The sequence below is a fragment of the Marmota monax genome, unplaced genomic scaffold, assembly GCF_021218885.2.
Source record: "Marmota monax isolate L192 unplaced genomic scaffold, Marmota_monax_Labrador192_F-V1.1 WCK01_AAM20220418_F8-fsc00095, whole genome shotgun sequence".
Classification (NCBI taxonomy): Eukaryota; Metazoa; Chordata; class Mammalia; order Rodentia; family Sciuridae; genus Marmota; species Marmota monax.
Window position 1 is genome coordinate 6,910,256 of NW_026695244.1, and position 23,185 is coordinate 6,933,440.

At 36.5% G+C, this 23,185-nt stretch overlaps 1 protein-coding gene across 13 annotated transcripts in view; it reads left to right on the forward strand.

Annotated features, from left to right (window-relative positions):
- Pikfyve (phosphoinositide kinase, FYVE-type zinc finger containing) overlaps nucleotides 1-23,185 on the forward strand; it is an 87,286-nt gene that overhangs the window by 17,203 nt on the left and 46,898 nt on the right. For 7 of the 13 annotated variants that reach the window (XM_058578139.1, XM_058578137.1, XM_058578138.1 and 4 more), the window contains 7 exons: nucleotides 7,862-8,069; nucleotides 9,947-10,036; nucleotides 17,737-17,875; nucleotides 19,348-19,505; nucleotides 20,657-20,768; nucleotides 21,897-22,044; nucleotides 22,571-22,738. In XM_058578139.1, coding sequence (XP_058434122.1) covers nucleotides 7,862-8,069; nucleotides 9,947-10,036; nucleotides 17,737-17,875; nucleotides 19,348-19,505; nucleotides 20,657-20,768; nucleotides 21,897-22,044; nucleotides 22,571-22,738 — 1,023 coding nt within the window. Of the gene's footprint in view, nucleotides 1-7,861; nucleotides 8,070-9,946; nucleotides 10,037-17,736; nucleotides 17,876-19,347; nucleotides 19,506-20,656; nucleotides 20,769-21,896; nucleotides 22,045-22,570; nucleotides 22,750-23,185 lie in introns of those variants that run through there. The other 6 variants (XM_058578146.1, XM_058578147.1, XM_058578142.1 and 3 more) reach the window with 4 other exon arrangements.

Below are 23,185 nucleotides of genomic sequence, written 5' to 3' on the forward strand. Positions count from 1 at the left end.
CTGACTCAATCTGGGCAGATCGTATGCCTTAAGAAATTTATCTATGCCTTCACTATCTTCTAATTTATTGGAGTATAAGGATTCAAAATAATTTTTGATTATCTTCTGTATTTCTGAAGTGTCGGTTGTGATATTGCCTTTTTCATCCCGTATGCTAGTAATTTGAGTTCTCTCTCTTCTTCTCTTCGCTAGCATGGCTAAGGGTCTGTCGATTTTGTTTATTTTTTCAAAGAACCAACTTTTAGTTTTGTCAATTTTTTCAATTGTTTCTTTTGTTTCAATTTCATTAATTTCAGCTCTGATTTTGATTATTTCTTGCCTTCTACTTCTTTTGCTGTTGTTTTGCTCTTCTTTTTCTAGGATTTTGAGATGAAGTATGAGATCATTTATTTGTTGGTTTTTTTCTTTTTTTAAGGAATGAACTCCAAGCAATGAATTTTCCTCTTAGAACTGCTTTCAATGTGTCCCATAGATTCCGATATGATGTGTCTGTGTTTTCATTAATCTCTAAAAATTTTTTAATTTCCTCCTTGATGTCTTCTATAACCCATTGATCATTCAGTAACCTATTGTTCATTCTCCAAGTGATGTATGCTTTTTCCTTCCTTCTTTTATCGTTGATTTTCAGTTTCATTCCATTATGATCAGATAGGATGCATGGTATTATCTCTACTCCTTTATATTGTCTAAGAGTTGCCCTGTGACATAATATATGATCTATTTTTGAGAAGGATCCATGTGCTGCTGAGAAAAAAGTGTAACTGCTTGATGTTGGGTGGTATATTCTATATATGTCAATTAAGTCTAGGTTATTAATTGTGTTATTGAGTTCTATAGTTTCCTTATTCAACTTTTGTTTGGAAGATCTGTCCAGTGGCGAGAGAGGTGTGTTGAAGTCTCCCATGATTATTGTATGGTGGTCTATTAGACTCTTGAACTTGAGAAGAGTTTGTTTGATGAACATAGCTGCACCATTGTTTGGGGCATATATATTTATGATTGTTATGTCTTGTTGGTGTATGGTTCTCTTGAGCAGTATGTAGTGTCCCTCTTTATCCCTTTTGATTAACTTTGGCTTGAAATCTATTTTATTTGATATGAGTATGGACACTCCTGCTTGTTTCCGAAGTCCATATGAGTGATATGATTTTTCCCAACCTTTCACCTTCAGCCTATGTATGTCTTTTCCTATCAAATGCGTCTCCTGTAGGCAGCATATTGTTGGGTCTTGTTTTGTGATCCATTCTACTAGCCTGTGTCTCTTAATTGGTGAGTTTAAGCCATTAACGTTTAGGGTTATTATTGAGATATGGGTTGTTCTTCCAGCCATATTTGTTTATTTATGTTACTAAACATGGTTTGTTTTCCTCTTTGATTATTCCCCCCCCCCTTTACTGTCCTACCTCCCACTGTTGGTTTTCATTGTTATTTTCCATTTCCTCTTCCTGTAATGTTTTGCCGAGGATGTTTTGAAGAAATGGTTTTCTAGCTGCATATTCTTTTAACTTTTGTTTGTTGTGGAAGGTTTTAATTTCATCTTCCATCCTGAACCTTAATTTTGCTGGATACACAATTCTTGGTTGGAACCCATTTTCTTTCAGTGTTTGAAATATGTTATTCCAGGATCTTCTAGCTTTCAGAGTCTGTGTTGAAAGATCAGCTGTTATCCTGATTGGCTTACCCCTAAATGTAATCTGCTTCCTTTCTCTTGTAGCTTTTAAAATTCTCTCCTTATTCTGTATGTTGGGCATCTTCATTATAATGTGTCTAGGTGTGGATCTCTTATAATTTTGCACATTTGGCGTCCTGTAGGCTTCTAGAATTTGGGATTCTGTCTCATTCTTCAAGTCTGGGAAGTTTTCTCGTATTATTTCATTGAATAAATTGCTCATTCCTTTGGTATGGAGTTCTATACCTTCCTGTATCCCAATGACTCTTAAGTTTGGTCTCTTAATGTTATCCCATATTTCTTGGATGTTCTGCTCATGGTTTCTTAACAGTCTTGCTGAGCTATCTATGTTCTTTTCAAGTTGAAATACTTTGTCTTCATTGTCTGATGTTCTATCTTCTAAGTGTTCTACTCTTCTGGTAGTATTCTCAATTGAGTTTTTAAGTTGGTTTATTGCTTCCTGCATTTCTAGGATTTCTGTTTGTTTGTTTTTTATAACCTCTATCTCCTTGATCCTTTGCTTCCTGGATTTGTTTGTGTAATTCCTTGTCGAAGTGATCTTTCATTGTCTGATTTTGCTGTCTAATGTCTTCCTTGATACTCCAGATCATCTGAAGCATATATATCCTGAATTCTTTATCTGACATTCCATCTGCTGCAGCTGTTACCTCTTCTAAAGTTGAGTTGACCTTCATTGCTTGTGGTCCTTTCTTTCCTTGTCTTTTCATACTGCTTGCGTTTCTTTCTTCTTGGTGAAACTGTTGTGTTTTTGAAATTTTTCCCCCCCTATATATTTATATTGCTCTTGTATAGTTGAAAAGTCTCCCTTGCGGGCGTGGCCGGGGGCTCTGCTCTGCCCCTCCTCCAATTGGTGTGAGGTGTCTACCACGCCCGCGGACCCCTGTGCCTGATCCGCCATTCTGTCGCAGGTCTGCCTACCTTGCAGGTGGGGGCGAAGGCTCTGCCCTGCCCCTCCTACCACGCCCGCGAACTGCCGGGCCTGATTTGCAGGTTAGTCGCCGGTCTGCCCACCTTGCGGGCACGGGTTGCAGTTCCGCTCCGCCCCCACTCCAATTGGGGTCACGTGACCACCACACAGGCGGGCCACTGGGCCTGATCTGGGCGCCGGCGAAGGTTCTGCTCTGCCCCTACTCCATTTGGGGTGAAGTGTGTACCACGCTGGCAGGCCGCTGGGCCTGATCCGCCGGTCTGTCACAGGTCTGCTTACCTTGCCGGCGCGGGCGGCGGCTCTGCCCTGCCCCTCCTACCACGCCCGCAGTCCGCTGGGCCTGATCTGCAGGTTGGTCGCAGGTCTGCCTACCTTGCGGGCGTGGGTGGCGGCCCCGTTCCTCCCCTCTGGCTCCCCGACAAAGCGAGAGAGACTCGGGTATCTGTGACTCACCCTCCCTACCAGTTGACCAACTGTTTCCGTCACCGCTGGCACCGATGAAGTTCTCTCCTCGGCCGCTCTCCGATGACATCAGATCTGTGCCATGCTGGCATCCCCTGTTCTATGGCTGAATCCCATTTTCTTCTCTTCCAATAGGTGGAGCTGTGCCCTCCGAGCCGAGCTTCTGCCCTCTATGTGCTGACAGAAATCCCTGTAAGGTCGCTCCTGGGAGTCTCTCAATCCTGTTAGTCCAGAGCCCTTTCACTTATCCGGCCCCTCCCCCTGTTCCTCCTGCCAGCCAGCCAGCCAGGTCCTGTTCACCGGAGGCGGTTCCCCAAGGATCTGATTACACTTGCAGCCCCACCGCGTGTCCTATATCCCGAACGATGAACACCCTCTCTGTCATTCATCTAAGCCCCAGTGCTGTGGTGGGGTGATCTGGGAACCAACAGTTTAATTTTTCCGGACCCCTTTGGTGGGCACGCCCCCAGAAACTGGCGGCTAGGATCTTGGGTGTCGCCGCTGGTGTTAAGGGGAGGTGGGGATCTGGAATCCCCTCTGCTTCCCTACAGACACGCCCCCGGAGAGATTCCCGAGGTTTCCTGGCTGCTTGTATCTGGAGGGGGTGGGAGTCACACACCTGCTAACGTGGATTCCGCTGGGAAGGAATTCCGTCGTAGAACTCTGGTGATGTCACCTGTCTGCTATGGCGGGCCCCAGGCTCCTTGCCGGAGTGTCCGAATGGAGGGGTGGGACTGGTCTGTCTCTGGTTGGTTTCAGCTCCCGGTTCGCTATTTCATGAAGGCTTGGCGAGAGACCTCTTCCTAGAGTCTCTGCACCACTCCTGCTGCGCTGCGCCGCGGAGGCTATCCTCCCAGACGCGGGGGGCTGCGTGCCGGGCAGCCGACAGTCGCTGAGTTGCGCGGGCAGCAGCTGGCGGGTCTGGACCTCTGCGCTGCGTGGCGGAGATTCACTCGTCTAGGGCAAACTGTCACCTCCAAAGATCCTACCAATTCCCGGCCGGTCTCTCTTTAGTGGAATTTTGCTAGGAGTTTCTCAGCAGGTCGAATCTAAGCGTATCCATGCGTCTCTCTGACCCCGTTGTTTCGGAGGTACTGAAAGCGCTGCCTCCCCACTCTCCGCCATGTTGGATCCCGTAACTCATAATCTTGCGTCTTATAAGTATTTGATTAGGAGTATCCATACATAGGTGATATTTTGCATGTTTGTATTGCTAAGCACACCATAGATTATCAATATTCTCTTTGCTGTTAGAAATAAAATCATTAGTGCCTTTCAGTCCAATCAGAGAACCAGTTCTAGAAACATAGAAGCCCATTCAGGAACCTTATCCTTAAAATTCTTTTCCTTTGGAACCATTCTTTTTACCAGTTCTAGTTATCTTTGTGTGTCTGGTGACCAAAATACCTGACAAAAACAATATAGAGGAGGGAAAGTTTATTTTGGCTCCTGGTTCCAGAAGTTTAATCCATGGTCAATTGAGTCCACTGCTCTGGGCCTGAGATGAGATGGAGCTTCATGGCAGAAGGGAGTGGTGGAGGAAAGCTGCTTAGTTCATGGTGGGGTCAGGAAGCAGAGAGGAAAGACATGAACCTAATGACCCACCTCCTTCAGCCACGTACAAGTTACCTACAGTTACCAGGTGGTCCATTTAAACTAGGCTAGACTGATCAGGTTACAGCTCTCACAATCCAGTCATTTCACCTCATTACTACATTACTACAGGAGCTTCTGAGGGACATCTCATATTCAAACATAACAGTACCAAAATCTACATTAGTGAGAATTCTTTAAAGAAACAGAATGAATGGAGTTATACACACACACTGAGCAAATGAGTGAGAGAAGTTTATCTGTATTTTAAGGAATTGGCTCAAGTGATTTAATGATTGTGAAGGGCTGGCAAGTCTGAAATTCTCAAGGAGGCTAGCAGGCTGAAAACTCCTATAGGATTTCTGCCTTGCAGTATTTCCTTTTTATTCTGGAAACTTTAGTCTTACCTCCTCAGACCTTTAACTGATTGAATGAGACTCACTGCCTTATGGAGAATAATTTGCTTTACTTCAGTATTTGTAAATATTAATCATACTCCCTGCACCCCTCAACCCCAGATAACTGTTTAGATTATTTGACCAAACCCCTTGTCTAGCCAAGTTGACCTAAGCTTAACCATCACAAATGGGAATAATATATTTAGTGCACAATTGCACATTGAGACCCTGAATAAATGTAGAATACCTGGAGCAATGTCTGGCACATATCAAAGGATCCATGAATATTAAGCAATTATTATGGTAATAGTAAAAGTAATATCTATGCATTCATCATGCAGCATTTTAAAATTATATATGTCCATCATCTCCAGTAAAGTGTGAGTTCTCTGGTGGCAGGACTGTGTCTCATCAGCCTTTATGTTTCCATCATATAATACACTTATATGTGTAGTGGCCTTTGCTGATGAATGTTCTAATGAAATGAAACTTTCCTGGTCAGGCTTGACTGTCTTTATTGGTTTGATAATTTTAGTTTTGAGAGCTGACTGGTTCAGGGAGATTTCCTTTAATAGTGTAAGAAACAAACCCGCTTTTGTAATGGTAAACTGTAGGTCTTTTAGGAAGGAAGTAATTTCACATCCTCACTGTAATTCTGCCTTGGTCAGTTAATGGTAGTTATCCTAGTGCTTTGATTATCCTAGACTGGTGTTCACTTTGTTACTGTTTTCTGGGGTCCTGATTGAAGTGGATGCAGATCTATTTTTCTTAATAGTTTTAATCAATTTTATCTTTTAAATTGTGGTGACAGAAATTAGTATGTCAACAACTGACATTTTATTTTGATTAAGATACATGTGTTGCCCTACAACATTATGATGGCTACAACATCACCAGGTGATAAGAATTTTTCAAGGGCCAAAGCTACAGATAAGTGGTAGTATTCTTGCCTCAGAAGTGTGAGGCCCTGGGTTTGATCCGCAGCACTGCAGTTTAATAAAATTAAGTATTATATAATAGTAGTTTTAAAATAAAACAGAGGTATTATTATAGTTGGTGAAATTATGGCAAAAGCAATACAGTGAACGTTTAGAAATCTTTTCTGTCACTTCAGATTTTTAGTAGTAATGGTAATAAATAATTAAGGTAGAATTGTTAAATTATATGTAAAGTTAAATATAGTCTTGTGTTGCTTAATGATGGGTAAGTTCTGAGAAGTGCATCACTTAGGTGAGTTTGTCTTTGTGTGAACATTATGGAATATACTTAAACCAACCTGGATGGTGCTGGTTAATAGATCCCTATGGCCCTTTTTTTTGGTAGGGTGGATTGGGTTTTTGGGGTCTTGCAGTTGCCCAGGCTGGTTTTGAACTTCTGGCCTCAGGTGTTCCTTCTATCTGAGCCTTCTGAGTATCAACATAGCTCCTTGAACAATTGAGAGACTGCTACTGATCCAACATGGTATACTGTTTTATGGTAAATTTTTTTATAAGTAAAAGGTTGTTCATTCTAAAATAATGATAAAGTGTAGAATCATAACGACATAAGTCAGTGACATAGTCATTTATCATCATTATCAACTTTTATGTACTATATGTAATTGTATGTGCTATGCTTTTATAAGATCTACAGAGTAGTAGATTTATTTATAACAGCTTCAGAAACATTAGAAATGTGTTGCCCTACAACATTATGATGGCTACAACATCACCAGGTGATAAGAATTTTTCAAGGGCCAAAGCTACAGATAAGTGGTAGTATTCTTGCCTCAGAAGTGTGAGGCCCTGGGTTTGATCTGCAGCACTGCAGATGGGGAGAACAAAATGGAGTTTTTCGGCTCCATTATGTGACTATTATTGTATTATGTGATCTCGTTAACCAAAACATTATGTGGCATATGACTATTTCACCTCCATATTTAATACACCAAATTGTTACGGAATCACACAAAACATTGTTTTAGAAAAACAAGGTAGAAAATAATATTTTGGGCAGGACTACATCCTAAAAAAAAATAATTTAGAAGTATTAAGTAATCTTGTTTGTTCTCCCAAGTACATTTCATTTCTATTTTAACTTTTCGTTATAAGAATTTCAGCAAAGTTTATTTCAATATATCATATTGTGTTTAGGCCATTTTCTTAGTTTGTTTCAAAATTGTGTACCCTTCTAGAGGCCACTCTTCAGGGCTTCATAATAGAAACTTTAATTTCCTCACTTGTTGCCTAGGGAAATTGTGTTGTTTACATTTACATGGTTTATTTACTGTATTGAAATTTTTTTCTGCTTGAAATTCCTACCTTTGATAGATCCCTTATTTCATTTTTACAATTTTGAAAAGATATCTTACAAACACAGTTTTCCAGTATTATTGGGTCAGATTTTCTTACCTTGTTATAAATATTTGAAGTAATTTGGACACTTGGATAAATTTATTATAGTGATGATTCTTAAAATATTTAACAGAGTCAGCTGAAGTATTTTACTTCTTTAAAAAAATTTGGGAGGCTGGGATTGTGGCTCAGCGGTAGAGGGCTTGGCTCGCACGGGCAGGACCCGGGTTTGATCCTCAGCACCACATAAAAAATAAAGGCATTGTGTTGTATCCATCTACACCTAAAAAATAAATATTTAAAAAAAATTTTTTTGAGGGGTAGTCTTTTAAGACTTAAAGACATTTCCCTGTTATTAGATTATTTGTTAACCCAAGGATTTAAAATATTTTAAATAATATAGTATTGCTACTTTTTACTCATTTTCCTTTTCTCTCTCTCTTTTTTTTCCTCCCAGGAGACCTCCGGGCTTGCACGTATTGTAGAAAAATAGCCTTAAGTTACGCTCATTCCACAGACAGTAATTCCATTGGGGAAGATTTGAATGCTCTTTCAGATTCTGCTTGCTCTGTGTCTGTACTTGATCCCAGTGAACCCCGAACACCTGTTGGGAGTAGAAAAGCCAGCCGTAACATATTCTTAGAGGATGATTTGGCCTGGCAAAGGTACTGTCACTTGAATATAATTTTATTTAAACTTGAGAAATACTAAGTTTCTTGACTTATAAGTGCTTTTGGTTGACTTTTATTCTTTGAATTGTTTCAAATTCACCATTTTCTCCTTTCTCCTTGGTTCACTTCCAGCAGGATCATAGATGTTTATGGGTAGTGAGGTTATTGACCAATTAGAGTATAATCTCCTTAAGATGAGAGACTATATCTTTATTGTTCACTCACTGTTTTACTGTTGGCACCAAGAATAGCACATGGCATGTATATAAACTTCATGATATTTGATGAATAGGCAACAGAAGTCACTGAGATTAATAATTCCTAATGAAATCTTTTTATGGATAATATTCATGAGATTTGTATTCATATTTCTAAATGAAATTAGATTTTTTTCCTTCCAAAGGTACATTTCCTGTCTTTCTGCAGGTCTAAATGGACTGGTAGTAGGGGAAGTGACTTGGAAGTTACTTAGAATTGTTTGAATTAGTGTCCTAGGTTCATCAGTTTCTGATTGCTTTCTCTAGCAACATAATTTTCTTAAGCATAATACCAAATCTGACCATATCAAAGAGCTTGGAGTTTTAATCAACATTTTTCTGATGAGATATTTTCTCAGTTACATCTTAAGGAAGTGAGGAATTTTACTGTACATTATATTTAAACAAATAAAAAAATGAACCACTTACCACTATAGTTGAACATGTGTGAATCTTAGGGACATAATATAAAATGGAAAAGATGTGTCATATAATCGTACATCCACAAACCTTTCATTTATATAAACTTCAGAAGTATACAAAATAAATTATGGTGGGACCATAGGTACTTTGGAATCAGTGATAGTGTTCTTTTTTCTTAAATTACTTGATGAATCTTTTGATGTTTGTAGTATCATGATTTTTTATATCTTACATACCTATTATAAATTTAAAAAATTGATTCTATATTTAATAATATAGTACAAAGTATAGAAAGTCTTCAATTCTTGCTTATTTTAATTACTAATATCTTTTAATTGTGTATGATCTGGCTATAAATTTTATAAAACAAACCAGGTATGATAGCTTCCTGAGATGTGTTTGATAGATATCAAAGGTAGAATAATAGTTTTAGACTTTGTGCTAATTATTTAATATTCATTCTCTTTTATTCATTATACCTCTTTGGTAGGCACTATTTTTTCCTTTTGACAGATGCAGATGCTGAAGTTCAGAAAGATTAAATAATGAATTTGGTCACACAGCTAGTAAGAGGTGGAACCTGCTCTTAGACCTAGGTTTGCTTCTTATTTTGCTATTCTAGTGGGCTGTGGGGACAGAGTAAAGTTTTGGAACTCATATTTCCCAAATCATTTCCATCTTATATATATGTGATTTGGGAAGTTATCATGTAAGTCACTGATCCAATTAATTTCATTATTTTATTGTTATTTTGGGGGGGTGTACTTGGGATTGAACTCAGGGGCACATGGCCACTGAATCACATCCCCAGCCCTATTTTTTTATTTTATTTAGAGGCAGGGTTGCACTGAATTGCTTAGCTTCTCGCTATTGCTGAGGCTGGCTTTGAACTCACAGTCCTCCTGTCTCAGCCTCCTGAGTTGCTGGGATTACCGGTATGCACCACCGTGTTTGGCTATTGGTGTTCTTAATGTTTGGTATACTTAAAAAACTTTATCATTCTTTTGACATTTGATATGATAATCACACACAGTTTTCACCTTAATCCAAGCAAGTGCAAAAGTGACCCATAATCCCCCAATTTCAGGGGAAAAGATTTAATTTGCTTTTAAATGTTAAAGCATCTCCTTGGAATTGGGTTTGCCTTTTACTGTTCCAAGCGATCTCAATATTTTCCTATTTTCTTTATAGTTTGATTCATCCAGACTCCTCCAACACTGCTCTTTCAACAAGACTTGTATCTGTTCAGGAGGATGCTGGGAAATCCCCCGCTCGAAATAGGTAAATGCTAAATGGAAACACTGTATTCTGTGTCTGTTTTTTATTTCCTGTCATTGTAATAAAAACAAGCATTAAAAAAGGTGATTGCTTGTTATAATCCCAGCTCTAAAAGCTGAATTAAACTATCATTTTCTTTTTGTTGGTCAGCTCTTGCTTTCATTCTTTGAGTAGCTCTTTCCAGTATTCATCAGTGACTTAAGATATTGGGACCTACACCATCCTCTGTCTTCTAGTTTAGTAAAAAGACCTGAAGGATGTGAGAGAATGATGGGAGAGAACGAAACCTTGTGGACCTTTTGTGTAAGAGTGTACCAAAAAAACAAGAATGACAAGTTCCCAGCAACTAATAAGAAACAATCCTGTGAGTCTGAAGTAGATCAGTTTTATAGTTAATTGTCAGGACTTTTACTCTGAATGAGATGGGGAGAATGTTTTTTTCTTGAATTTTTAATTGTTTTAAAAAACTTTCAAACTTGCAGAAGATTTGCAAGAATAAGAAAATAAGTATCCATATATTCATTAAGATTTACTTATTTGTTTTTGCCTATTCTGTCATTTTACACATGCACATACATTTTTTTCCTGAACCATTTGAGAGTATGTTTCACACATTGTTATCTTTTATTTCTTTAGTTCATCAGATTTATTTTACATGGTAGTTTTAGGCTGATAACAAAATTGAGGAGAAAGTACAGAGGCCCTTTTCCATTGTTCTCCATATGCTCAACCCTTCACTACTGTGAATATCTGGGACCATGGTGGTATATTTATTATAGAACCTACACTGACACATTATCATCCAAAGTCTGTAGTTTCCATTAGGTCTACTCTTGGTATTGTAGGTTGTATGGATTTGGACAAATGCAAAATGACATGTATCTACCATTGTAGTATACAGAGTAGTAGTTTCACTGCCTTAAAAATTTGCTGTGTTTTGTCAGTTCATCCCTCCCTCTAACCCATGATAATCATTGATTTTTTTAATTGTCTCCATAGTTTTCCTTTTTGCCAGAATTATATACACAGAATGTATGTAGATTTTTAAGATTGGCTTCTTTCACTTGGTAATGGGCATTAAAGTTTTCACTATATCTTTTATGACTTGATATTTTTAGTGCAGAATAATGTTCTAATGTTCCATTGTCCAGTTGTACAGTATCTGTTTACCTACTGAAGGGCATCTTGATTGCTTCCAAGTTTTAGCAATTGAAAGAGTAAGATTACTATAAATACCTGTGTATAAGTAATTTTTACTTTATTCAGATAAATACCAAGGAGCTTGATTGCTTGATCATTTGGTAAGAACATGATTAATTTTTGTACGATATTTTCGAACTGTTCTCTAAAGTGTCTATATCATTTTTCATTCCTACCAGGAATGAAATGAGAGTTTCTCTTGCTCCACATGATACCAGCATTGGTGTTTCCAGTGTTTTGGATTTGGGCCAGTGTTATAGATGTATATTGGTATCTCATTATTGTTTTAATTTGCCATTTCTTAATGACATACGATGTTGAACATCTTTTTTATCTGCCTTCTTGTGGTTTGTATATCTTCTTTGGTGAGATGTCAAAATCTTTTGCCCATCCGTAATCAGTTTGTTTATTTTCTCATTGTTGAGTTTTAAAAAATTTTGTTTTATTTTATTTTTTTTAAATACAGCAAAAAACTTTATTGTTTTTAAATTCTCATTGTTAATTAAAAATTTTTTTTTTTTTTTGGCATTACTCACATTGAACATTGACTCCTGAGGTGCCTTCCTGCTGAGTTACATCATCAGCCCCCATGCCCACTGTTTTTCCATTTTTTATTTTGAGACAGTCTCACTAACGTGTGATCCTCCTGCCTCAGCCTCCTGTGTTGGTGGAATTAGAGGCATGTACTACCACACCTAGCATATTGTTGTGTTTTAGATAATAGTCCTTTATCAGATGTGTCTTTTGCAAATATTCTCTCCCAGCGTATGGCTTGTCTTTTCATTTTCTTGACATTGTCTTTTGCAGAGCAGAAGAATTTAATGAAGTCCAGATGATCAATTATTTCTTTCATGCACTGTGACTTGAGTGTCATATTTTTAAACTCATTACCATATCCAGGATCATATAGATTTTCTCTTATGTTATTTTCTAGGAGTTTTGCCTTTTACAATTATGTCTATGATCCATTTTGAGTTAATTTGTGAAGGGTATCAGTTCTTTTCTAGATTTATTTTTTTTTAATATGTGGATGGACAGTTGAGTTTTCAGATTGAAAACTTATTTGAAAAGATTAATTGCTCCTTTGTATTACTTTTATTCCTTTGTCAAAGGTCAGTTGACAATTTATGTGAGTCTATTCCTGGGCTCTTTTATGTTTTGTTCACCTATTTGGCTATTCTTTTACCAATACCATTGTCTTGATTATTGTGACTTTATAGTAAATCTTAAAGTCAGGTTGTATCAGTTCCCCAACTTTTTCTCCTTTTATAGTGTGTTGACTATTTGGGGTGTTTTGCCGCCTCTTATATTCTTTAGAGTTACTTTTTTGATGTCTACAAAGTGACTTGCTGGTTTTTGATTGGTATTGCAATGAATCAGATCAAGTTTGGAGAAACTAACATCTTGACAATATTGAGTTTTCCTATTCATGAAATATCTGTTTATTCTTTAATTTATTTTATTCATGTGTTGTAGTTTTCCTCATTTAGATTTCATACAAGTTTTGTTAAACATTCTTGCACTGATAATTCCAACATTTGTGCCGTACCCAATTTTTTCTCATATTTGTTCTATATCTCCAAACTGGGTTTTTTTTTGCCTTTTAGTATGCCTTCTGGGTTGATAACTAGACATGATGTAGTAGGTGAAAGAAACTGCAGTAAATAGGCCTTTCTTTAGTCATGTAATGATAAGGCATGGATGAGGGGAAGTATCTTCAGACTCCTTTGGTTAAGTCTCAGTTTTTTGGTGAGCCTGTGCCATGGGACTATAAACTTTTTAAGTACTTCCCTATCCCTCTGTCCTTGTCCCCCCTCCTTTGCCCTCCTTAGGTGGGACAGGATGGTTGGAAGAGGCTAGAGTTGTGTATTTCTCTTCCCCCATGTGGATGGTTTAGAGGGGGCTGGTATTGGGTATTTCTCTTCCCCTGGGGAGGGGGGAGTGTTTAGGTCTGCTATTTTACTAGGTTAGGCTCTAATAAAATAGTTTCTTCTCGGGGAAGGCCTTATTAAAAAGATCTGTCATATTCAAAATTGTATTTTTTTTCTCCCTGCTGGTGGGGAGCTGGAGGGCCTTTTTCTTTGACATTCACCGCGAGGACTTGGTAGCACTCCTGAAAATGAAACTCACAAATACATGCCCCACTCCCCAATACTTGGCCCACCTAGAGTTTTCAGGCTTATTTACACTGAGCTGTCTGTAATTTGTCAATTATAGTTCAGGTTTTTCTACCTAAAATGAGTTGTTTTTCAGGGAGGTTTCTACTTGTGAGTTTCTGCTCCAGTAAATTGTTATTCTCTGTACGCACCTGTCTCATTCTTATGATTGGAGTAGCAGTTTGTCCTGTGATCTCATTTGTCTGACAGATCTATGAAGAATTGCTGACTTTTCAGTTTTTTTAGCTTTTTTGGTTGTTGGGACAGAGTAAAAATTTCTAAGATTTTTACATGTCAGGCCAGAAACAGGAAGTCTTATTTTTTACTTATTAATATTTAAGTGTGTTCCCTTAGAACAAAAAATTAAGGTCCCTTACATAATCATGTATAAATTCTGGAAATTATAATGGTAAGAAATTTCTGTCATCTGATGTGTTGTATGTATTCTGTTTTTACCAATGTTCCTAATAATGATCTTTGTATACATTTTGAGTATAGACATAATGACATTTGCTAGTCAATTGAATGTAGGCCACAACAGGAAGAGAATTCAAAGATGACTCAGGTTTTTGACTTGAGCAATTGCAATCGCCATTAATTGAGATGGAGGAAGACAGGGATTAACAGTTTGATTTTATTTATTTATTTTGGTACTGGGGATTGAACCCAGGGGGTGCTTTACCACTGAGCAACATTCCTAGCCCTTTTTATTTTGAGACATGCTCTCACTAAATTGCTGAGGCTGACCTTGGACTTGTGATCTTTCTGCCTTAGCCTCTGGAGTTGCTGGAATTATAGGCATGTGCCACAATGCCTGACTAACAGTTCTGACTAACAGGTGTCAAGCTGAATTAGACACCTTCTAGAGATCCAAGAAAGATGTCAAATAGACAGTTGGATATATGAGTCCAGAATTTAGGGAAGAGGTACAGGCTGGAAATATAAACTTGAGTGTCATTATTATGTGAATGGTATTTAAGGTTATAAACCTGGATGGGGATCTTCAGCAGAGTGAGTGTGAAAAGAGGAGATAGGACCAAGGACTGAGATTGGGGAAGTGAAGAGGACCCAATAAAGAAGGAGATGGAGAGGCCAGTGAGGCGAGAGGAACACCAGACCAGGTGTGTTTGCCTTACTAGAAAAGTGAAGAAAGGTTTTCAAGGAGTTAAAATGCTGAAATGTTAAGTAAGATGAGTTAAAGTATACTAGGTAATTTCAGTGGGTTGGTTGGGGTTTAAAATAGGATGGAGGAATAATTGGAAATGGGAGTTTTGCTATAAAGAGAAGGAAGGAAATACAGCAGAGGGATGTGGAAAGTTTTAAAAAAATAAGATAAATTGTAGTATTCCTGTGGGCATGTACTCAAAGAGATAGCTGTGTTTACAATATATCTTCATGTGTTTTGAAGTAATTCTAAGTTTGATGAAGGTCTTTAGGAGAGATGTAATTTATTCAATGAGTGGCAGCCCTTATGCTTATAATTTTCATCAGCATTCTTGCCACTAGCATATTCATTAGCGCTTTTGACAACAAAATTAACTAATTTGCTTTTTTCTTACTGCCACTGTAATAGCATACATGCAGGATGGTTAGAACATAGACAAAGCAGAATGCATGAACTAATGCTCCAACTGGAAGAGATATTTTAATTGAGTAAGACATAGTGGCAATCTTTGAACTAAAAGAATATGCCAAGAAATGAATAGCTGATTATTTTTAAAAATATTGCTTAAAGGTTATTTGATATGTTAATCATTAATAGTGACTTTCTGCTAAATCTCTGAATAATTTCTTAAATTATTTAAAAATATTTTAAAATCTTTATATTGGAAAGAAGATGGTTTTCATTTGAGACCTAGTTTCTTTTTTTGGTGGGGGGGGTACCAGGGATTGAACTCAGGGGCACTCAACCACTAAGTCACATTCCCAGCCCTATTTTTTGTATTTTATTTGGAGACTGGGTCTACACTGAGTTGTTTAGCACCTCACTTTTTGCTGAGGCTGGCTTTGAACTCACGATCCTCCTGTCTCAGCCTCCTGAGCTGCTGGGATTACAGGAGTGTGCCACTGTACCCGGCTGAAACCTAATTTTGAATGGCAGCCCTCATTCTTATTAGCTGAGTTGCCCTAAAATTAACTAAAGCTCTGATTCTGGCTTTCATTATCTATAACAAGGAACTATAAATACCTACTCTACAGAATACAGTGAGGATTAAATAAGGGGTGTGTGTGTGTGTTGCCCTAATGAATGGGTTACATAGTATCTAACACAGAGATGCTTCTGCCTTTTATCCTTTGTTTGGAAGCTAAAATTTTGTTTCATTTTTCCTAGGTAGAAGCAAAGTAAATTTTTAGCTACATAATTTTTTTTTTAAATAGCTTGCTTGATGCTGTTGATAATACACTTATAAATCATTTAAGGGTATGTATAAGTACTTTTGTCATTAGAAGAAGCAAATATTCACTAGTTTTTTTAACTGATGAAATGAAAATTTAATAATAACTGGGGACAATATTTTAAATGTAGGTCTGCTAATGAGAAAAGAGGAATTCTTTTTTTGAACATAACATTTCACTTAGTTGGGGTTCAGAATTGGTGTTCCCTGAGCTGTAGAAAAACAGGATGGATTTGACCTCTGAACCATAGTTTTTTCTTCCTGATTTGTAATATTATTTCTACATTTAGTTACCATTTTTTATATTTCTCTATAAAACCCCCTAATTTTTAATATTTTTAACAAGTGTTTATATCTACTTCCTTTGAAATATTACTGATATATAACTATATAATTATTTTTCTGTAATATTTCCATAATTACTTTCTACTTTCTTTTAAACTTCTAAATGATTTTAGACTCACATAGAAATTGCACAGATAGTACAATTTCTGAGTATCCTTCACCTAGTTTTTCCCAATAATGACATTGTACATAATCATCATAACTACTTTTAAAAGTGCCTTTGAGAGCTTGTTTGGAGGTTCTAGGAGGGCAATGCAGCTACTAATATACCCTTGACTGAAGAACAGTCCTCCATTATTGGAGAAGGTCATCCTCTTCAATTGAGCACACAGTGGGGAGGACACACAAGAAGTGGTGAGCGAGTAAGGGGGCACCCACGTAGGCAGCCAAATCAGCTGAATCAGCTCTGGCAATCAATGGGCTAAAAGATGTCACAGCTAGATTGTCCTCACACCCATAAATGAGATGGCATCAAACTAAAAAGCTTCTTCACAGCAAATGAAACAATCAAGAGCATGAAGAGAGAGCGTATAGAATGGGAGAAAATCTTTGTCACCTGCACCTCAGATAGGGTGTTAATTTCCAGGATATACAAAGAATTAAAAAAAACTTAATACCAAAAAATCAAATAACCCAATTAATAAATGGGCAAAAAACTGAATAGACATTTCACAGAAGAAGAAATATGAATGGTCAACAAATATATGAAAAAAATGTTTAACATCTCTAGCACATTAAAAGGACACTGAGATTTTATCTCACTCCAGGAAGAATGGCAGTTATCAAGAATTCAAGTAACAATGAATGTTGACAAGGGTGTGGGAAAAGGATATACTCACACATTGATGGTGGGACTGCAAATTGGTGCACACACTCTGGAAAGCAGTGTGAAGATTCCTCAGAAATGGAACCATCATTTGACCCAGTTATTCCACTCCTTGGTTTATACCCAAAGGACTTAAAATCAGCATACTATAGTGACACAGCTACATTAATGTTTATAGAAGCACAGTTCACAATAGCTGTTATGGAGCCGACCTATGTGCCCTTCAACAGATGAAGGGATAAAGAAAATATGATACATGTACATAATGGAATATTACTCAGCCATAAAGAAGAATGACTTTATGACATTTGCCAGTAAATGGATTCATCTGGTCACTATCATGCTAATTGAAATAACCCATTCCCCCAAACCAAAGGTCTTTGATATGTGAACACTAAGCCACAACAGGGGGAGAGTAGGGGGAGAATAGAATTTCATTGGATTAGACAAAGGGGAATGAAGGATAGGAAAAAGAAAGACAGTGGAATGAATCTGACATAACTTTATTGTATACATATATGACCATACCACAGTGAATCTCACATCATGTACATCCATAAGAATGGGGTCCTAATTAGAACAAGATATATTCCATGCTTGTATAATTATATCAATATAAATTCTACTGTCTTATATACATAACTAAAAATCAATAAAAAAATAAAATTGCCCTTAACATTGGCAAGTAAGCATTTATTTAAATATGAATGTTTACTGTATTCTATTTATAGATGAATTTAGAAGTGCTATTTTACTTTTTGTTTGTTTGTTTGTTTCCAGATCAGCCAGCATTACTAACCTGTCATTGGATCGATCTGGTTCTCCTATGGTACCTTCATATGAGACATCTGTCAGTCCCCAGGCTAACCGAACATATGTTAGGACAGAGACCACTGAGGATGAACGCAAAATTCTTCTGGTACTAGTACACTGTCTTTGACCCATTGCTAGTTTTGATCATAAGGATGTCTATTTCATTGATTTTTTTTTTTTTAAAGAAACATAAATGAAATAGCATATCAGTTAAACAGAAATGATTAGCTTAACTTTTTACTCAGATCACCTGAGAAACTGGTCAGTATTCTTTCTCTACTTATTGCATTAATATTTTTTTTACCCCTTTCTTCTGGCAAGATCAGAATTCAGTTTCCTACATAATATAAGAGAGCTTAACTCTCGGGTTCCAGCTTGCTGTTTAAAATTTGAAGAATGTTTTTTTTTTTGTTTTTTAATAGAGAGAATTTTTTTAATATTTATTTTTCAGTTTTCAGTGGCACAGCATCTTTTATTTTATTTTTATGTGGTGCTGAGGATTGAACCCAGTGCCCTGCACATGCCAGGCGAGCACGTTACTGCTTGAGCCACATCCCCAGCCCCCTGAAACAAGTTTCTTATACACATGGAGAAGTCTTTGAGACAGTTTATTCAGTTTATGTGAGATAATATTTAGTTTCTTCCATTTGCTTATATATAAAATCATGTGTTAAATCCACAGAGTGATTCAAAGAAATGAAAGATATGGCTTCTATCCTCAACTTTTAATTCAGGAAGTAGAAATCAAATCAATAGAAAGGTTTTTAATGGTAAAATAAATACATATATGTCTTAATACTAAAAAAAGAGTGTCAAGAATGATATAAAATTTAAAAAATTGATCATTAATTAGGGTGTCAGAAAAGGTATTGAGCTTTATGTTTTGAAGGACGGAATGGATTTGGATAAGTAGTAAAGTGAATCTTATATATAGATGTAAGGAAAGGTATAGAGAGAAGAATAAGCATGGAATTTCCAAGGAATAAAGTAGGATTTATTAATTGGGAGAAAATTTAAGTTGGAGTGTGGGCATTGAGAATGGAGTTATTTGGGACTACCCAGTGAAAGGCAATGAATTTGGTCACTCAAGTTTAGATTTGAACCTGTAGTTGCTGAGCAATGGATAAAGTTTTTTTTTTTTTTTTTTTTTTTTAAGATTTATCTAGCAGTTGGGTGGTGCTGAAAAGGGTGGAATGAATATGGTGGAATGAAGGCTACCAGGAACAGTTACCTTAGATTATTGTGATTTGTCTGTTGTCACCATCTTCTACCATTCTCCAGTTTCCAAAAAAGAAGAATATATTTTGTACTTAACTAGGAGATGGATAATATGTGCCATTGATCCAAAAATATAGTACTTGGGATCATTGATTTTTAAGAGAAAAGTCATGCTTGGAATTAGATGAACTGAGTTAAAGTTGTTCCTCATGTATGCGTCATTTATATTAAATCATATAAATTAGTTGCTCTAAAGAAATGCAAATCAAAGTTCCTTTTATGAATGTGAAAATCACAGGAAAGCATCTGTACAGATAAATAGCATTCTTATGAGTAACACTTGCTCTCAATGTATTGCAGGACAGTGTTCAGTTAAAGGACCTGTGGAAAAAAATCTGCCATCACAGTAGTGGAATGGAGTTTCAGGATCACCGGTACTGGCTGAGAACCCATCCCAATTGCATTGTAGGAAAGGAACTGGTTAACTGGCTAATCCGAAATGGACATATTGCTACCAGGTATTCTGATCTTAAGAAAGAGGTTTTGATATTATTTGTTAATTTATTTTAAATGAGGACACATATTTGAAGATATAGGGATAACATTTCTTTGTAGATTCCCTTTTTTTAATGTATTTGATGGTTTGGGGGAACTAATTAGTCAACTTTCCTTCCATCTGGTTTTCACCAGTAGAGAATCGTTGGAAGGAGCCAAATATGGGGGGGGGGGGGTCAAAGTTTATCTTATTAAAAGTAGAAGCATATGGTAATTCCTCAAACTTAGAACTCTTTAGTAAAGCAAGATTGGAGAACGTAGCTAGATTCTAAGGTTAAAAGATTCTTCTGTTACTGTTCTCCAATCTAGACATTACAACCTGTGTTGAGAATTGGATTTATAAGCCATGTCTGGAGGATCACAAATCAAAAGAATAACAGAAAGGGCCTAAAACCTTTCAAACTAACAAACACATTCCCGTAGGTTTTACAACTTGCTCAGATGAGCTGCTTCTCCTCTTATGAGAAGAAACAAATGTTTAAATAAGAGAGAAATAACTTTAAACAGGGAAGAACTGGATTCCAATTTTTTGCTATATCTCTTTAGTTTTGTGACTTTAGTAAAATTATTCAATCTTTTTGTGACTTGGGCCCTTTAGTTCCAACATGGGAGAAATATTTTGGTCCTGTGAATAAACTTTGGGAAAGAAATAAATGTTGACTAAGTGCTTTATAAACTGAAATGCCACATAATAAAATGTGTTGAGTATGTTTCTTTCATACACAGATACACACATACATCATTTTATATCTATATCTGTAATATTTACTGTTTTTTCATCAAGACTGTAAGTTCTTTGTAGGAGGCATGCTATTTTTAGCATGTTTTTACTCTTCCATTAAGGAGAGGAGTATGTGCATGCATTGAGTATTTCCTGTAATTAAAATAAGGTTTTTAGGACTGCCTTACCATAGGTTCTCATCCTTTACTATGGTATCTAGAGGAATTTTTTAATTTGCATCCAGTCTCCCCACGCTCTTGTTTTATTCCTTATCTGACCAAGGATAATTTGAAATTTGAACTCTGAACTGGAAAAAAAAAAGATTATGTCTTATACTATAAAATTATTCTGACTGACTTTTAAAATATTTCATGTTTCTTGCTCTTAATTTAGGGCACAAGCTATAGCAATTGGACAAGCAATGGTTGATGGACGTTGGCTGGATTGTGTTAGTCATCATGACCAGCTTTTCAGGGATGAGTATGCACTCTACAGACCACTGCAGGTAATCTTCATTTTTTACTCCTAATGAGAATGTAACAAGCTTGTTTTGAAGTCTTTCTTCATCAGTGAGAATAAAAAGTAATTGAATTAACCAAAGAAACTTTTTTTTCTAATAGATTTTCCTTGCTGTTTAAGGAAAGTTACAATTTTTTTTTTTGTACTGCGCTATACCACTAGTCCCAATGCTGTTTTTTCCTTTTTAAATATCTTTTTTTTTTTTTTTTAAAGTAAGGTAGTAATGATGAAAACCTGCTATTAGGATTAAATACTTTATTTGGTGTGGTTTTGCTTAAACTTGGCTTAGTTTTATACTTATAGTTTATTTGTCATTTAATAGCTTTCAGTTTTACTGTTTGTTTTTAGAACTAAAAGTTGCATGTATAACAAAATGATTGAAAAATGGAAAGTAAATAGAAACAGATTTTGACTCTTTAGTACTATTAAACTGTGCACTGATGATAAAATAATATCTTTTTCTAACTCAAGGGAAATGAAAATTACTTAAAGATAGAAAATTTAAAAAATATTTATATAACCATATATGTATATTTATATATAAAGTACATACACACACTAAATATATATATAGTGTGTGTATGTTTACTATATAACTTTTTAAAAAATTTTTTTGAGGTATTATTGATTAAATGCATGTCCTGACCCCTGCCAGGCAAGTGTTCTACCATTGAGGCACATCCCTAGCACCTAAAATGAGAAACTCAGTAGTTAGAAATGACCCTGAAGACTGGTGTATATTTGTTAAAATATAACAGTTATTTTTTCAGGATGTGACCTAGAGTTTGTTCAGGATTAGACTAGATGCTGTGTAGTCTTTTCTGATAACTAAAGGATGACATAAAACCCTGTAAAATCTATATCAAAGAAATATTTTGTTTGTAACATGCTAACCTAAGACTTCTAGTTAATTAAAATTACAGTTTTAACAATGGAATTGCCTGTTTTATAATATTTTATAGCTTAGTTCTTGTTAATTTGTTTATTTTTCTAAATAAATTTACTCAGTTGTTATGTTTATAAAAATATTGGGTACAATTTATTTGTTGTGTGATACCCCCAACATCGTTGACATTGAGGGTCAGTTGCTTGGATCCTGTCTTGATACTTTCAGAGTACAGAATTTTCTGAGACACCTTCTCCGGACAGTGACTCCGTGAACTCTGTGGAAGGACACTCTGAGCCATCCTGGTTTAAAGACATAAAGTTTGATGACAGCGACACAGAACAGATAGCTGAAGAAGGTGACGATAATTTGGCTAGTGAGTTTTACTTTCTAACATTTTAGTTTTTAATGGATCATTATGTGTGTATGATAAAATGAGTGCCTTATTTATTTCGTTGAAAAAAAATTTGCTTTAAAATTTATGGCTTCAACCGTATGTAAACATCTAGTAGCAATCCTTGTCTTAGATACAGTATTTTCTTGAGATACTAACTTGTTAGGCAACTGATGTTTTCAGATTTTACCGTAGTCTATAGTTTGCAGCAGCTTAAAAATAACTCTGAGCAGATAACTTTCTCACCTCTTCCCTATGATATCAGACTTTCTTTCTGCAGAACCTCCAATATACTTATTCATTTTAAAAATTGATTTTATATTTAATTTTGTTCAAATTTTATTAAGTCTACACAGAAGTACATGAAAATACTGTATCCATTTTGGTATTGCACATTGGGCTTGTATATTAAAAAAAACATTTTTCTCCTTTCCTCCAATACCCTGATAAAACCCATTTTTACTCCCCTCCTCTCCCTATATTTCTTTCCCCTCCCCAACACTAAAAGATTCTGCCAGTCCTAGCAAGCGCACCTCAGTCAGCAGTTTCCAGTCCACAGTGGACAGTGACTCAGCTGCGTCTATCAGCCTGAACGTGGAGCTGGACAACGTGAACTTCCATATCAAGAAGCCCTCCAAGTACCCACATGTGCCCCCTCACCCTGCTGACCAAAAAGGTAGGAGGTAGTCACCATCTGGAATCCAAATAGGCTGGAGAGCTGGGCTCTCATGCCAGCTTGTTCTTCTGGCTTCCTCTGTTCCAGTATGGCTGAGGGGATTTGATGTGGGTTTTGTTTCACCCTTTCTCATTTTCCCCACACCTCCTCCCTACACCGTTTTGGTTGGTTCTTTTTGTTTCTTGTTTTCTCCCTCAGTATCACCATGCCCACTTTAAAGCTTGTAGTCTTTTAAAAGGACCTACATCTGACTGCTCTTCCCATAATGTGCAACTTCCAAGGTGGCATTTCTTTGCATTTATAACATGGATGTTCTGCTCTATTCTTTTCTCTGTCTTTGTTTAACATTTTAAAGCCTATTCACCTATGCTATTTTATAATAACATATTTCTTTAAACCTGTTCAGATGATTGAATTGGATTGGGGGAAATTATTCACACATTTAAA